This window comes from Amblyomma mixtum, chromosome 5, assembly GCF_055824585.1.
Source record: "Amblyomma mixtum isolate Tamu chromosome 5, ASM5582458v1, whole genome shotgun sequence".
NCBI lineage: Eukaryota > Metazoa > Arthropoda > Arachnida > Ixodida > Ixodidae > Amblyomma > Amblyomma mixtum.
Genome location: NC_143016.1, coordinates 161,591,524 through 161,606,703, shown reverse-complemented (window position 1 = coordinate 161,606,703; position 15,180 = coordinate 161,591,524). Strand labels below are relative to the sequence as shown.

Below are 15,180 nucleotides of genomic sequence, written 5' to 3'. Positions count from 1 at the left end.
GCGCGAGGTGGGCCCCCGTTTCTCCACTGTTGTGACGTCATCGTGTCACGTGGTGTGACGTCATGTATCACGTGATTTGGAGGCGCACAACCACAGCGACGGCGCGAGGTGGGCCCCCGTTTCTCCACTGTCGTGACGTCATCGTGTCACGCGGTGTGACGTCATGTATCACGTGATTTGGAGGCGCATAACCACGGTGAAGGGCTGAAGTGGTAGCTAAAGTAGTATGCTTCGCATAAAAAGACGCCGCTGGCACGTGATGCCACAGCAAGCAGTTCTATTCTTGCCGAGATCCCAGTCAGCTGCTCGTTCCTTTGCTCCTTAGGCATAAGCCTACACATGCATGCATGTGTCCGTCCGTCCGTCCAACAAAGGAGTGCAGTCGAGGGGGAGGAGCGCTTAGCACAAGCTGAAGTGGGAGGGATTTTGACTTCGACGGCAGACAAGCTCTTCCAGCGGCGTTGTTCACGCTGAGTACTGCTACCCATGAATACTTACGTCGATTAAAGCTGCCTTAAAAAGCCCCCTCAAAACCTAGTGCAACTTGTTATTGTCATAGATTGCTTATTGAACTATATAGAGATGAATTTATAAAGAAGGGATGGCTCGAGGCCAGGGTGAAAAGAAGGTGGGGAGGCCTAGGTGTGGTACACTATGGAGGCCTCACACGCAAAGCTTCTAGGCAGAATGCACACTTTCTTCGAATAAATATCGCCAACGGTTTGCATTCAGCATTGGAAATGATTTTGAACGGCTCAGGTTCTCTGCAATCATGTTTTCGAACGATGTAGTTTGAGCGCATTAAACTTCACTTTGCGGAATAATAACAGAGACGAATGTATTTTGATGTCAAGTTTATAGGGAATAGGTAAAAACACGAGACACACTGCTGCACATATAGCGTGCCGAATGACCATGCTGGCTATCACTGAAGCGCGAGCTGGAGCCAGTTATGTCTGGCCGGCATAGACCTGTGTGCGACTTTCATTGCTACAGGAAGATTTAATACACTAAGGAAACCGTACAGCAAACTCATCTGTACAAGCATAGTTGCACTCTGTTCAGCTTTAGTTACACATACGAACGCATACAGCATAAAGGAGAGAGCAGGGTGAGGCCAACATCAAATCGGTGTGAGGCATGATATCTAACACCACTACTGCCATTTTATAGGTTGGTCAATGCAGTCGATATTGCACTTAACTCAAAAGTCAGCGTTCTGCTGCACACTCAACACAAGGAAACTCTGGTGTAAAAAGTTCACAACTTTTTCCCGGAAACGGAGTGCATCTGCTGAGAGGGGTCTCCATTGATTAGCTTCATTCAAGGTTCACAGAGCCGTCAAAGTTTCAAAATATCCGCCAATGAGGTGCCCACTCATACAAGAACGAAATCAACAAAGGAACCACGTCTGCGCCACCCTGATGATCTCAGGGGCAATACGCACTTCTGTCCGAAAAAAAGTGAACATAAAAGCATTGCGTCCTACGCACAGCGGAATAAAGAAAAAAAACATTTCCTATTCGAACTACAAAATTCACAACCACACTTATAGCACCGTACAGCTTGCAAACTAGGACAAGCTCAGTAATTGTCCTTTCCTCCGACTCATCTATAACTAGCGGCTTTGTCTGCCCATAGGTTCTATAGTGAAATAAACTCAAATTTTCAACTCCAAAATAAATATCCCATTTGATGAAAAGGAGAAGTCACGAAAGCAATGCAGTAAGATACATACTTAATCAAACATTACCAAGCAAATCTACGAATTGGTTCCTTTGTTCAAAAACTACCAGTGAAAAGTGCTTCGCACCCGGAAACAAAATACGAGAACAGCCTAGTAGTAGCAAAAAAAACTCGCATACATCAAACAGCGCCGGGATCAGAGCTCGGAAGCTACCACAAGGATGGGGTATGCGACCTTTGGATCGAGTACGTGGAGTACTGTTCCGGTGGCAGCGAGACTCTGTCGGACGTTTTTGTGTCTCGGCGCTCGACGGGTTCCTTCGTCAGAGGCACAAGAGTGTCTTGCATGGCACGCATGATGTCCACATCGCACGGAGCGTTGCACTTCGGTCCACACGTGGAGCTTCCTTGCAGTACCCAGTCGTGCTCGTACGGCAAAACATGTGCGCCGATGACAAACAGAGCCAAGAGGGCGGCCGCAACGGCCAGCTGCAGGTCGGTATGTCGACCCTCGAGCAGCGCCGTACTGGTCTGGCCTAGGGTGTCACCGATGCGGCTGAATGCGAGGTTCCAAGCGGCGCCGCGGCTGTGTGCCATGGTGGGATATGCGCCGGCCGCCTGAGTTATGAAGGAGGTGAAGCAGATGCTTCCAGCCATGCGCATAAAGATGACGAGGCAGCTCTGCATCAGGGTCTCCTCTTGGCTGTAGCTGATGGCGAGAATGGCAGACGAGGTACCGAAGGCGAGTCCTGATGTGATCACGATGTTCCTGAAGCCGTGCCGAACCAGGCATGGCACAACTAGTATGCACGCCAAAGCGGACAATATGTAGCCGATGGCGGTCACAGCACCGCTGACGCGCACTCCATCGTTGACAACAAACGTGTCGTAGGCATAGCTAACCGCCGTCCACATATAAGCCAGAAGAACAATGCGTGGTCTCAAACGTGAGCCGCACAGACCGCTGTTCTCCGATGCACCTTTGCTGTCGGCCAGGGCCTCCAACCGCTGCTGCCCGAGCATCTCGCGGCAGAGCTGCAGCGACGCTTTGTTCAGATTTGCTGCGCGCAGAGCTGCCCGTTCGGCTTCTTTCACGTTCCCTGTTGCCAAAAGCCATTCGGGAGACTCGTCGATGCAGTAGTACAGGAGGACAATGAGACAGGTGGGAACCATTAGCATGAGCTGTAGCGTCGCCCAGCCGACTGCGAAAGGTTGTGCAAAAAATAGCGTTGGAAGGGTCATAAATATCGAGAACAGCGATGCCGTTGTGATATACGAGGGAATACTTGGACCTGGTGTGACCTCGTAGAAGAGAGCTAACATTGGTGGCACCAGGGCGCTCGTTGAGGCCGCTACGATGGCACGTACAGCAACGAAGAACTGGAAGTCGTTGGGCACGCTGCTTCCGACGCCTGATATGAGAACCACAGGTATCGTGATGAAGACGACAGTTTTGCGACCAACCTGGTCTGCTAGAGCTCCAAATATTAGCAGGGACACTATGCAGGTGGAGAAGTAGACAAGCCTTGCGAGTTCGATGAGCCACCGCCTTTCGCACACCAGGTTCCATTCGCTCACGATATTGTTACCGTACTGTTCCAGGTTAAACTCCCACGAAGTGCACGGAACCACGCTGGTCGCGTTCCCAGCATCGTCGGGTGGCTCGCGTACCGTACATCGGCTGAACTCGCCTCGCTCGTCGAGTGGGATGGCCAGCTGCTTCCAGTCGGGGACGCTGAGGTTCGCGAAGGAATCGGGCCGCCTGCACCAGTGGTCCATGACGCCGGCCGTTAGCCTGAAGCTCTCGTAGTGCAGTGCGTAGGTGCCCAATGCGATAGTTAGGCTGACCAGAACGCGGAGCTGGAAGGCGCCGTTTCCGTAAGGCACCTCTGGAGCCTTCGCCGTGGCAGGAACACCGGCTGGGCAAAGCATATCGGGGAATGGTTGATTGATACCGCCCATCATCCTTCACTGGCCGCTTTCTTCTTCATTCCGAAAGCCGCGCGCAAGCTAAGAGCGCGTGGAAGACTGGCAACGCGGCATCGCTAATGAAACTGGGTGGACAAGTCACAGCTGGTTGAAAGCTGTCAGCTACCAAGGCATTGCGTACGTGAGCACAAGAATATTGTCGGGCAGACGGATTCGTGTTTGCGGAGAATGCGTTCTTTTTTGGCAGCACTAAACATTGACGTGGTCTTCGTGCGGCTTGGGGCTTCACTGCTACTTTAATGCGGGCTGAAGACAACTCTTTCAATTTTTTTGCCAGAAAAAACCGATAGTTGGCCAGTACGTGGCGGTGTTGTCGCTTGTCCGGAAGCGAAATATGTGGTTATTGCTAGATTTGGACTCGAAACTGAAAGTTTTTTTCCGCTGCTCTAATTCAAACTCGAGACTCTGTGATGACGTAGTACCGGAAAACTGACGTAAGGTGATGTAAATATGGGGTCCGTGATTTATGGCACCGGTGCATCTACCAGGTATCAATCAGACATCGACCCGCGATTGCTACCTTTGTTTTGTGTAGCTGCAGCGTTACGCTGTGTCCCGTTACCGATCGCGACAACAAAGCTCTAGCAAAGAACTCCAGCCAGCAAAACAGCGACCTCTAACCAACAGACTGTGTGATGCGTATGATGGCTGAGGCGGTGGCTCGAGCAGGGTAGCCTGAGGGCCGAGGTGTCGGCACCATCGGCAGGAAGTCGTGCTACCTGTGGGGCAGCTGTAACCGCTAATCCACCGACACGATTGATGAGTGGAGATTGATACGTACAGACATGATTAAATTGTGTAATAATTGTCCTCGTAGCACTGGTTCTACAGATCAGCGTCATGGTAGGCAGGTGAAGTGAACATGCCGAGCGGTCTGTTTGCTAACGTGGAGACACTCCCAAAGTTAACTAATCAAAGCTGTTTTCCTGGTCGAAGCTATATATACGCACCTTGGGATGAACTTTGTCCGAGAACTTCTTAGGGCCGCTTGGAGCCCCCTGGTGCTCCGCATTTTTCAGATAGAGGCATGTCAAAAACGAAACCACAGTGGCACGTAAAGCGGATATCCGCGAAGCACCAAAACATACCGAAATTCAGCTGCCCGCCTGTTGCGTCGCAATGTGTAGGTTTTCTTCGGCTTGTAACATTCGGGTTGTTTTTTTCCAGCTACGTTGTGTGATGAAAGTAGACTAGTGGTTTCAAAACAAAACTTGCCTCAATATTTATACGCTGCAGGAATGTCAGCTTCAGAGAACTGTGACTTCATTCGGGTATTTTTTCGTCGCGCTGGAACCTACGAGATTGCCCTGTGGCGGCCATACCTTTATTTTAGTTCCGACTCTTTTCTACTGTACAAGAGCGTTTGTTTTCACTATGTGTGGTGTGTTTCTTGTTAGGTGCTGGTACGTATATATGGAATAAAACTTCATTTTTTCGTTCAAGCTTAGGCATTTTGGAGCTCAGTTGCTGTCAGAAAGGGCCGAGAAACCCGTAGACTTTCAGCATATCACATTATATTATATCACATATTATATCGTATATCATATCACATATAATATGCGCAGACGAGAACGACGAAGAATATGCCCATTTGTGTAATTCCTGGCCTATTCCCCAGTTTGGCTATGTACCATCTTTTTTAAGGCTAACAACAGCACTGTTCACGTGTTGGCTGCATCGCTCGCCAGTGCCGCTACCGCTGGATCTGTCCTTACACGTCCAATTACAGATTCAGGTTTCGCCGCGCCGATGAACGATCCAATCATTTCTGGCCCAGCACGAGCCCGCCAAGCATTGGCGCCGCCGTCCAGACTCCCCGCTTGAGCCGTTCACCGTCCCCTCTGCGCCGCCAGTCCCGTTTGCGCCAGCGCCGTCGCTTCACCTCTTCTTGCTGCAGCGGCGGCTCTAAGACTAAAAAAAAGGCACTGCAGCGCCTGGAACAGACGATGCGTCTCGAAAATCTTCACTTAGGTGTTCGTGCATGACGTAGCTTCATCGGCATTCGCGTTCATGGAGTCACTGTCATAGCCTTCAAGGTTAGGAGTGCGCAAGTATCGATCGTTAGTTCACACCTGCGGCGGTCTCAGAAAACACTGACTCCAGCCCCAACCTCCGTTGTTCGTGTAGCCGACAAAGGGACGCCCCCAGTGGTTGGGCTATGCACAGCCCATGTGTCAATCTCTGGCCTCCATGCACCCGTTCAGTTCACCGTTCTGGACCAGTCCCCTCACGAAGTCTTTCTCGGCATTCACTTCTGCTGTATGAAGGTTTCGGTTTCAAGACGGCAGATTACTCACCTCGGGGGGCGCTGTATTAGCGGCGCTTAGTCTACTTAAGGCCCACGCTCTGAATAAACGCGGAAGGTTATCTGTTGTCTCAGCAGGCTGCTTTACGGACCGCTCAGCCCGCCGGCCAGAAATGGCTGGTGGATCGGGCTTTACGTGAAGCACAAGCCCGTGGACTCCAAGACCAGTAGGGGACCACCCTGGAAGATTTTTCTTTTTTGTGTAATAAAGTTGTTTCCATCCATGCATCCTGTTGTCTCAGCCAGCGTCTTCGCTTCGGCAGTCGCGGTTGTTGCGACGTGCGTCCCTTCTTTTATTGTTTCCTCTCGTCTTTTAACCATCCTCTATCTGCAAGTGGCAGCGGTGGTTGCTCAGCGAGGCAGTCGGCAGTCCCGTACACTTTCCTTTTAAGGCGAAAGCCTTTAATGCCTCATATTGGCGTGACCTAGACGTGTTAGCAAATATCTCCGCATTTCAGATTGGTCGAAATGGTCGTGACGTCACTGCGCGCGAATTTCATTCGCGGCCAATTGTACTTTGGCTAGTAACCATGCGACCAATTAAATGGATGTTATAGTGATGCTCCAAGTAAGCGCGACTGAGTTTAGCTAATTAGTTAATTAACCAGTTAGCCTAATTAACCTTTCTTGTGGGACCAGATAAATAAATAAAACTGAATAGGAAATTGGACGAGTTGGGGAATCTAACCAGGGTCTCCGGAGTGCGAGACCATCACGCTAATCCCTCTGCCATGCCAGCTCGATGGTTTGGAATGAACAAAGGCGCGTCTAGTGAAATCGGTGTCTTCGTTCATCCCCATCTTCCTCAGCAATTCACATCTCTCTGTCAGGAGGTCCTATTAGAGAGGTGGAGGAGCTCCGTATTCTGGGCCTTTTCATTCACCACAGACTCAGACTGGACTCCACCATTGTGAAACTCAAGAGGGTAGGCGAACTGGTAGGGGCGCATGATCCGCCGCGTTTCCAACAAGCGGGGCCGTCTGCGGGGCAGGGACGCGCTTCGGCTCGTCTATGCCTTCGTGACTAGCCGGATCCTCTACGCCGTGTCATATCTCCGCACTACTAAGCAAGAAGAGGCGCGAATAGACACCATCATCCGCAAGGCAACTAAGCGAGCCCTGGATCTCACGGTGGCTACCTCTAATGCCAAACTCAAGGCAGTGGGGGTTCTAAACTCCTACCAGGAGCTGCGGGAGGCCCACGTCGTGAACCAATACACGCGGCTCATGCAGACGGCCACTGGGCGCCGCCTGCTAAACCGCTTACACATCCAACACGACTGCACTCCAAAGGAGGCGGAGCGCATCCCAGTACTGTGGCGCCATGTGCTCTGGGTCTCCCCGCTCCCCCGTAACATGGACACCGACATGCACGAAAGCAGACGAAAAGCGCGGGCTCGGGCTCTTGAGAGACAGCACGGCTCCCGACCCGGTGTATATTATGTAGACGTAGCAGGGCCATCGCCCACGGGATTTTACCCGGCCGCTGTCGTTCTCCAGGAAATGCACGTTGATGGACTCCCCTTTCGAGCCCCGAATTCAGTGCGAGCCGAGGAAGTAGCGACAGCGCTTGCAGCCGCCCACGCCAATTCGAGAATCATTTTCATGGACTCCCGAAAAGCATGTCATCATTACTTGGCAGGGGAGGTCTCCCCATTAGCTGCTTGCATTCCAAGACGGACTGCCACTGATCCAACGTCGAAAAGAATCATTCGGGCTCCTGGCCACCAGGACTTACGAGGTAATGAGGCCGCTGACGCGGCAGCCCGTGCGCTTATTCCCCGGGCTCCTCATCCCTGCTCTTCTGGCTCGGAGACTGACCCGCCGCTGCTGCGATTCAAGGAAATAATAGCGCATTATAGCGACAACCACCGCCTTTTCCCGGCCCCTGCAAAGGGGCTGAGTAAGACGGAGGAGCGAACTTTAAGGCGCCTGCAGACAGGTACTCTGCTCTGTCCTGCAATCATAAAACATTACGATCCTAATACGGATGGGCGATGCCTTTAGCGTTTTTCATGTCCCTTTTCTTACATCGCTTGTCTTCGTTTGTGTACTTCATGTTTTGCTTTCATTTTCCGGGACCCATCCCACGCACGCGCAGCCCCCTTGAGGCGTGCCCGCACTTCCTATTTTTGCGCAAAGTTTCCTTCGTCATGTCTGTACTGTCGGGAGACCTGTGATATCTTCCACATGGTGTGGGCATGTACGCAAAATCCCCACCTCCCCCCTTCCCCTACCCCTTCCAGAGAGGCATGGGAGACTGCCCTCCTCAACTGCTCCTCGCTTGAGTCCCAAAGGGCTCTGGTGAAACGGGCGAGAGACGGGGCATTGTCATGCGGTGTCCGGGACTAGGGACGCCGACCATGCAGCAGGGCCCCTCTGTGGCTCCCAAACTCTATTTCATGAAATAAAAGTTTTCACCAACACCACTTTTCTCTTACGGCGATGTTCGGGCGCCCACCGAGATATGCGAAAAAGATTCATTTCTTTTCCTCAAAAACCAATTTGCTGCCGAGCAAGGGGTAGAGCCGAACGGGCGATGGCGTTCTGTGGACTGCCTGGCAGCGTTGCAAGACGCTGTCCCGTTCCACTCCTAAAGGCGAAGCAAATACATTATAGGCAACGGACAGAAAGCTGATCGGTCTGTAATTGTTCAAGTCCTTGACGTCTCCTTTCTTATAAATTAAGATAACGTTAGCGTTCTTCCAAGCATTTGGTATGCTAGAGGCCGCAAGGCATTGCGTATACAGGGTGGCTAGTTTTTCTAGCACAATCTCTCCTCCGTCCTTTTCAACAAATCTGCTGTTACCTGATGCTCACCAACTGCTTTCCCCCTTTGCATTGCCTCTAAGGCTTTCTTTATTTGCTCCTTCGTTACTTGCGGAATGTCCCATTGCTATGTTCTACTGCCTCTGTCAGTAACGTTCTGATTTTTTTATTTCAAAGGTACTGCCAGCCATCGCAGAAGGCCTTTGGCAGGAGTGAGTATACATTGTGAAGAATGTACAAAGAAGCGCGACAAGACGTGATAATGACAACAGTGGTGTCATCCGCCTGCTTGAGCAGATTAATAGCAGTACTATACAGTACTGCATTCAGTACTTATATCAGCACCGGTACCTATACAGTACTGCATTCGGTACTGTATAGATTCGTGTAGAACTCTTCGGCTACTTTAACTATCTTATCCATATTGCTAATGACATTGCCCTCTTTGTCGCTTAGCGCATACATCTGGTTTTTACTTATGCCTAGTTTTCTCTTCACTGCTTTTGGGCTACCTCCACTCTTTAGATCCTGATCGATTTTCACTATGTTAAACTGCCTTACCTCGGCTACCTGGCGCTTATTTTTATGCGAAGCATACTACTTTAGCTACCACTTCAGCCCTTCACCGTGGTTATGCGCCTCCAAATCACGTGATACATGACGTCACACCACGTGACACGATGACGTCACGGCAGTGGAGAAACGGGGGCCCACCTCGCGAAGTCGCTGTGGTTGTGCGCCTCCAAATCACGTGATACATGACGTCACACCACGTGACACGATGACGTCATGACAGTGGAGAAACGGGGGCCCACCTCGCGCCGTCGCTGTGGTTGTGCGCCTTCAAATCACGTGATACATGACGTCACACCACGTGACACGATAACGTCACGAAAGTGGAGAAACGGGGGACCACCTCGCGCCGTTGCTGTGGTTGTGCGCCTACAAATCACGTGATACATGACGTCACACCACGTGACACGATGACGTCACGACAGTGGAGAAACGGGGGCCCACCTCGCGCCGTCGCTGTGGTTGTGCGCCTCCAAATTACGCGACACGATGATGCTTCGCATTCTCCAGGCTTAACCAAGTTAAGCCTCAGCCATTTTTTAACTTCGATAGCTCTGCTAGTTCTATTCTGTCTGTGGAATTAGAAGTCCTCACGCTTTGGCGTTTCTTAATCAGATCTTTAGTCCTGAGACAGCTTGCCGGTATCCTGTCGAACCATGATACCACCTACTTCTACAGCGCACTCCTTAACGATAACTGTCAGATTAACAAAGCTTCCGGTTAAGGCAACAATATTAAATGCCGCCACAAAATTTGCGCAGCTGGCAAAGGACAGGGTTAATATGAGATACCTGGGACAGACTTTTACCCTGCAGTAGGCGTAGTCAGGCTGATGATGACGCAAAGTTTCCACGAGCCCGCAGTAATCAAACCCGTGCATACATACCTCTGTCTTTGAACTAACCGTAGTCAGACCGCCCGCCGTTCATGCTGCTGCGGAGACCGTTCTGGTGTCAACCCGAAGAAATTAATTGGCTTAGAAGCCTGTGACGATTTTGCGTTGAGAAGCGTCCAACAACACAACGCATCTGCCTAGTCTTCGCTTCACCGGATTTACTCACGACACCACCTAAACATTTCGAGCTCCGAAGCAAACTCCACAAAAACCAACGACAGACTGTGCTCTTGAATGCACCGGCCCATTCCGGTAATGAGGAAAGCGACGAGAGGCGGCGCCACCCGTCCAGCCCCTACAGTCGGATACAACTTAACGCAGCGTCTTTTCCCCGTGAGAGGACAGCCTTCCAGACAATGACTTCGGCCCATTCTCGTAGCTCTAGTGCTACAAAGCAGGGGGTGGTAGATGAAAGGGGATAATTCCTTTCCTCTATAGCCCTGTTTGCATGAACCCGATAGCGTCGTGTGGAGTGGAAGGTGGGATAGAGCAAAGTCGCCCCGATTCGGCGAATGCTTGTTTAGAGGAACTCAAGTTTAAGGAGTCGAGATCAGTTCAACTGCAGCGACACCAAGCGTCAAGCAGCGCAACGGGAGAGGGCAGTCGTAGCCTTCAAGATCGTGGCACGCCACCGCTATATTGCATCACCTCTGTCTCGGAGGCATGACAGCGCAAGCGAAAAACAGGTTCACATTTATCATCTCCCGCTAAACCAACTTTTCGGCTCAACAGCGTTTAAATGCTTCCGGTGGGTAAGGCCGAGTGAGTCAACCCACTCCTTGCAGCGGAGTTGACTGGACCCGACTCTCGACTCCCTACCCGACTCGGCGTGCATTTACATGAACGCAACAATCGGTTATGGACCCGATAACGACTCAACTTGGCCCTATCGGCTTCATGCAAACGCCGCATATGACCAGGGATGCACCACTCTCTGCATATTGACACCGGTTCCTGCATTGGCACGCTAGCAGGATCATGAGAACCGGTAGATGCCTTTGGCTTGACGGGGTCCGTTCCATTCTCTGAAGCTGAGCCGCGGCTGCGGAGGAACTGGTGTGGTGTAGCTGGTAGCGGCTGGCGCGAAAGATACGGTTACGTTTAGCACCGGGCGCCGTCGAAGCGCGCCTGAAGCCGCTGAACGCGCTGGCAATCGAGCGCTGTTGGAGTTAACGGGACTATTAATGCTTTCGCATTAATAACAGAGAAACGGAATTCGATGTCAAGTTTACAGGCAATCGGTAAAAAAACGAGCCAGACAGCTGCACATGTAGCATGCCAAATGATCGCATCGATTGTATTTTAAACGCGAGTGGGTACCGCTAACGTCTGACCGGCATACACGTGTGCGGATATCTTTGCAAGATAAATATTTAACCCACTAACCAAACCGTACAGAAAACACATCAATACACGAAAAGTTGCATGAAGCGTAGTTTTAGTTACACACGCAAAAGCACGTACAAAGGAGAGAGAAAAGCAGGTCCGTACAAAATCGATGCGAAGCATGGACTCTAACACCACCGTCATTTCAAAACTTGGTCAATGCAGTGCATGTTAGTGCAAATGTCAGGGTTCTGTTGCACACGCAACAGAAGGAAACTGTTGGGTTACAAGTTGCTTCCGAACTATTTCCTGGAAAAGAGGTGTGACTGCTGAGCATAGTCCATTTTGATTAGTCCAATAAGCCTCACACACCCGTCAGCGGCTCCAGCATCCGCCGCTTAGCAGCCCTCTCTTACAAGAACAAAACCGACAAATGCACCTAGTCGGCGTCACCGTGATTATCTCAGATGCAATGCGCGTTTCCGTGCGAAAAAAAAAAGCGAGCATAAGAACACTGCAGGATGTGCACAGCAGGTAAAGAACAAAAAATGCAGTTCTCATTCAGAATCCAAAATCGCTCCTCATGGCCACATTTATGAGCAACATTCAGCTTACAAACCGGGACAAGCTCAGTAATTGCCCCTTCCGCCTTCTCATCTATAATGATAGGTTGTGGCTGGTCTAGTTGGTATATCAACTCCAAGTATCAAATGCTGAATAAACTTCCCACTTAAAGAAGATGGGAAGTTGCGAAGTTGCGAAACAATACAGTAAAATCCTAACAGCATGAAACTTTACCAAAAAAGTCTATGAATTTGTTATTGAGTTAAAATATTAGCAGCGAAAAATACATCGGTATCCGGAAAGAAAATAGAATAGGCCGGTTGTGAAAAAAAACTTGCTTACATTAAAAAGCGACCGGGCAGGAGCTCGTTTACTAGCGCAAGGAAGGTGTTTGTGACCTTTGGATCGAGTACGTGGAGTACTGCTCCGGTGGCAGGGAGACTCTGTCGGATGTCTTTGTGTTTCGGCGCTGCACGGGCTCCTTCGGCAGCCGCACAAGAGTTTCCTGCATGGCACGCTTTACTTCCACATCGTACGGAGCGGTGCTCTTGGGGCCGCAAGTGGAGCTTCCTTGCAGCACCCAGTAGTGTTCGTACGACAAAACCTGTGCGCCGATGACAAACAGTGCCAAGAGGGCAGCTGCAACGGCCAGACGCAGGTCAGTATGTCGGCCCTCGAGCAGCATCGTACTGGTCTGGCCTAGGGTGTCACCGATGCGCATGAATGCAAGGTTCCAAGCGTTGCCGCTGCTATGTGCCACGGTGGGATATGCGCCGGATGCCTGAGATATGAAGGACGTGAAGCAGATGCTTCCAGCCATGCGCATAAAGATGACGAGGCAGTTCTGCATCAGGGTCTCACCTTGGCTGTAGCTGATGGCGAGAATGGCAGATGAGGTACCGAAGGCGAGTCCCGAGGTGATCACGATGTTCCTGAAGCCGTGCCGAACCAGGCATGGCACGACCAGTAAGCACGCCACAGCGGATATTATGTAGCTAATGGCGGTCACAGCACTGGTGATGTACACTCCATCGTTGACAACGAACGTGTCGTAGGCATAGCTGACCGCCGTCCACATATATGCCAGAAGAACAGTGCGTGCCCTAAGGTGCGAGCCGCAGAGACGGGTACTCTCTGATGCATCCTTGCCGTCAGCCTGGGCCTCGAATTGGTGCTGTCCGAGCATCTCCCGGCAAAGCTGCTGCGACGCTCGGTTCAGACTTGCTGCGCGCAGAGCGACGCGCTCGGCTTCTTTCACCTTGCCCTTTGCCAAAAGCCAGGCGGGCGACTCGTCGATTCCATAGTATAGTAGGACAAGTAGGAAGGTGGGAAGCATCAGCGTGATTTGCTGTATTACCCAGCCAGCCCGGAAGGGTTGTGCGAAGAACAATAATGGAATTGGCACTGCGGACAGCGACGCCACTGTGATGTATGCAGGTATTTTTGCAGCCGGTGTGACCTCGTAGAAGAGAGCTATCATTGGCGGCACCAGGGCGCTCGTTGAGGCCGCTACGATGGCACGTACGGCAACGAAGAACTGGAAGTCATTGGGCACGCTGCTTCCGACGCCTGCTATGAGAACCACCGGTATCGTGATGAAGATGATAATCTTGCGGCCAACGTGGTCTGCGAGAGCTCCGAATAGTGGCAGGGACACTATGCAAATGGCGAAGTAGACAAGTCTTGCGACTTCGACGAGCCAACGCCTTTCGCACACCAAGTTCCATTCGCTCACAATGTTGTTACCAAATTGGTCGAGGTCATATTCCCATGAAGCGCACGGAACCACGCTGGTCGCGTTCCCAGCGTCGTTGGGTGGCTCGCGTACCGTACATCGGCTGAACTCGCCTCGCTCGTCTGCTGGGATGGCCAGCTGCTTCCAGTCGGGGACGCTGAGGTTCACGAAGGAATCGGGCCGCTTGCACCAGTGGTCCATGACGCCGGCCGTTACCCTGAAGCTCTCGTAGTGCAGTGCGTAGATGCCCAAGGTGATAGTCAGGCTGACGAGAACGCGGAGCTGGAAGGCGCCATTTCCGTAAGGCAGCTGGCTCTGTGCGTGTGTGGGAACTTCTGGAGCCTTTGCCGTGGCCGAGATGCCGGCTTGGCAAAGCGGATCGAAGACTGCTCGATGCATGCAGCCCGCCGCCTTCGCTTGCTGCTCTCTTCTTCTTTCGTTAAGCGGCGCGCACGCTAAGATCGCGTTGAAGGGCAGGCAAACTGGCGCTGCCCTTTGCACGCTAGAAAATTCGCAGCTGGTGGAAGGTTGCCAGCACTCAAGGCACTGCGTACGCGTACACAAGGGCATTTTCGAGCGGACAGAATCTTAATGACGAAGAATGAAATTTCTTTTTGCTGCACTAAACTTAGACGAGCTCATCGATCGGTTTAGGCGTCATTACAACTCAGGCCGAGCTAGAGGGGAGCTAAACTGCTGTAACAAAACGACCGATAAAGCCGCAAATCTTGTCGATCGTATATCCTATCCTATCACAGACGAGCTACCAAAATTATATACAGAGACTATGTCGAGTGTGAGTTTCCGACTAAAAATTGCTTCACTCCGCATTTTTCTTTCATTTTAAAAAAAGTTGAGGCAATCCTAGCAACACCACATCAACTTCAAGTCGCACTTTGATGAGAAAGGCACTGTTGTATATTTGGTTTTTCTTTCAGCTCAGTGGATTGTCTTGTGACTTGTCTTTGTAGATGTATACTTTGAAGTTGGCTTGTAGACCAGAGCACGAAACAAATTTGAGCGCCAACATTTTGAAAGGCCCTAAAACCAAACAGACCGATGAGGCTCCAAACACAACAATGGAACCAAATATGTGAAAGCGTCAATGGACAGCTCGGAAATAAGAAGACATGGCATCTTCTAAGACACCTGCTCGACCCAGAACAAACACGTCCCGTGCAACAAAGTCAACTGTACAGACTCATACATAAATATGAGGGTACAACTGAAGACCTAATCAAAGAGCTAGCAGAACGTTATCTAAACACGGATGATGGTATCACACAACCAGACTACCGGGGTACTCCTAATCCAGATTTAGACGCAGACATCACAGACG

General features: G+C 51.1%; 2 protein-coding genes across 2 annotated transcripts; both read right to left on the bottom strand.

Annotated features, from left to right (window-relative positions):
• Nucleotides 1-1,896: 1,896 nt before the first annotated feature.
• On the bottom strand, nt 1,897-3,618 carry LOC149344337 (solute carrier family 22 member 7-like). Its single transcript, XM_089547217.1, has one exon. It carries the CDS (start codon nt 3,616-3,618, stop codon nt 1,897-1,899), a length of 1,722 nt encoding a protein of 573 aa, XP_089403343.1.
• Nucleotides 3,619-12,479: 8,861 nt separating this feature from the next.
• Nucleotides 12,480-14,240, bottom strand: LOC149344336 (solute carrier family 22 member 7-like). Its single transcript, XM_089547215.1, has one exon. The coding sequence runs from the start codon at nt 14,238-14,240 to the stop codon at nt 12,480-12,482; it is 1,761 nt and encodes a 586-aa protein (XP_089403341.1).
• Nucleotides 14,241-15,180: the final 940 nt, after the last annotated feature.

What these genes read in the sequence shown, in the direction of transcription:
- LOC149344336 (XM_089547215.1), bottom strand. Translation starts at nt 14,240, where the DNA reads ATGCATCGAGCAGTCTTCGATCCGCTTTGCCAAGCCGGCATCTCGGCC.
- LOC149344337 (XM_089547217.1), bottom strand. Translation starts at nt 3,618, where the DNA reads ATGCTTTGCCCAGCCGGTGTTCCTGCCACGGCGAAGGCTCCAGAGGTG.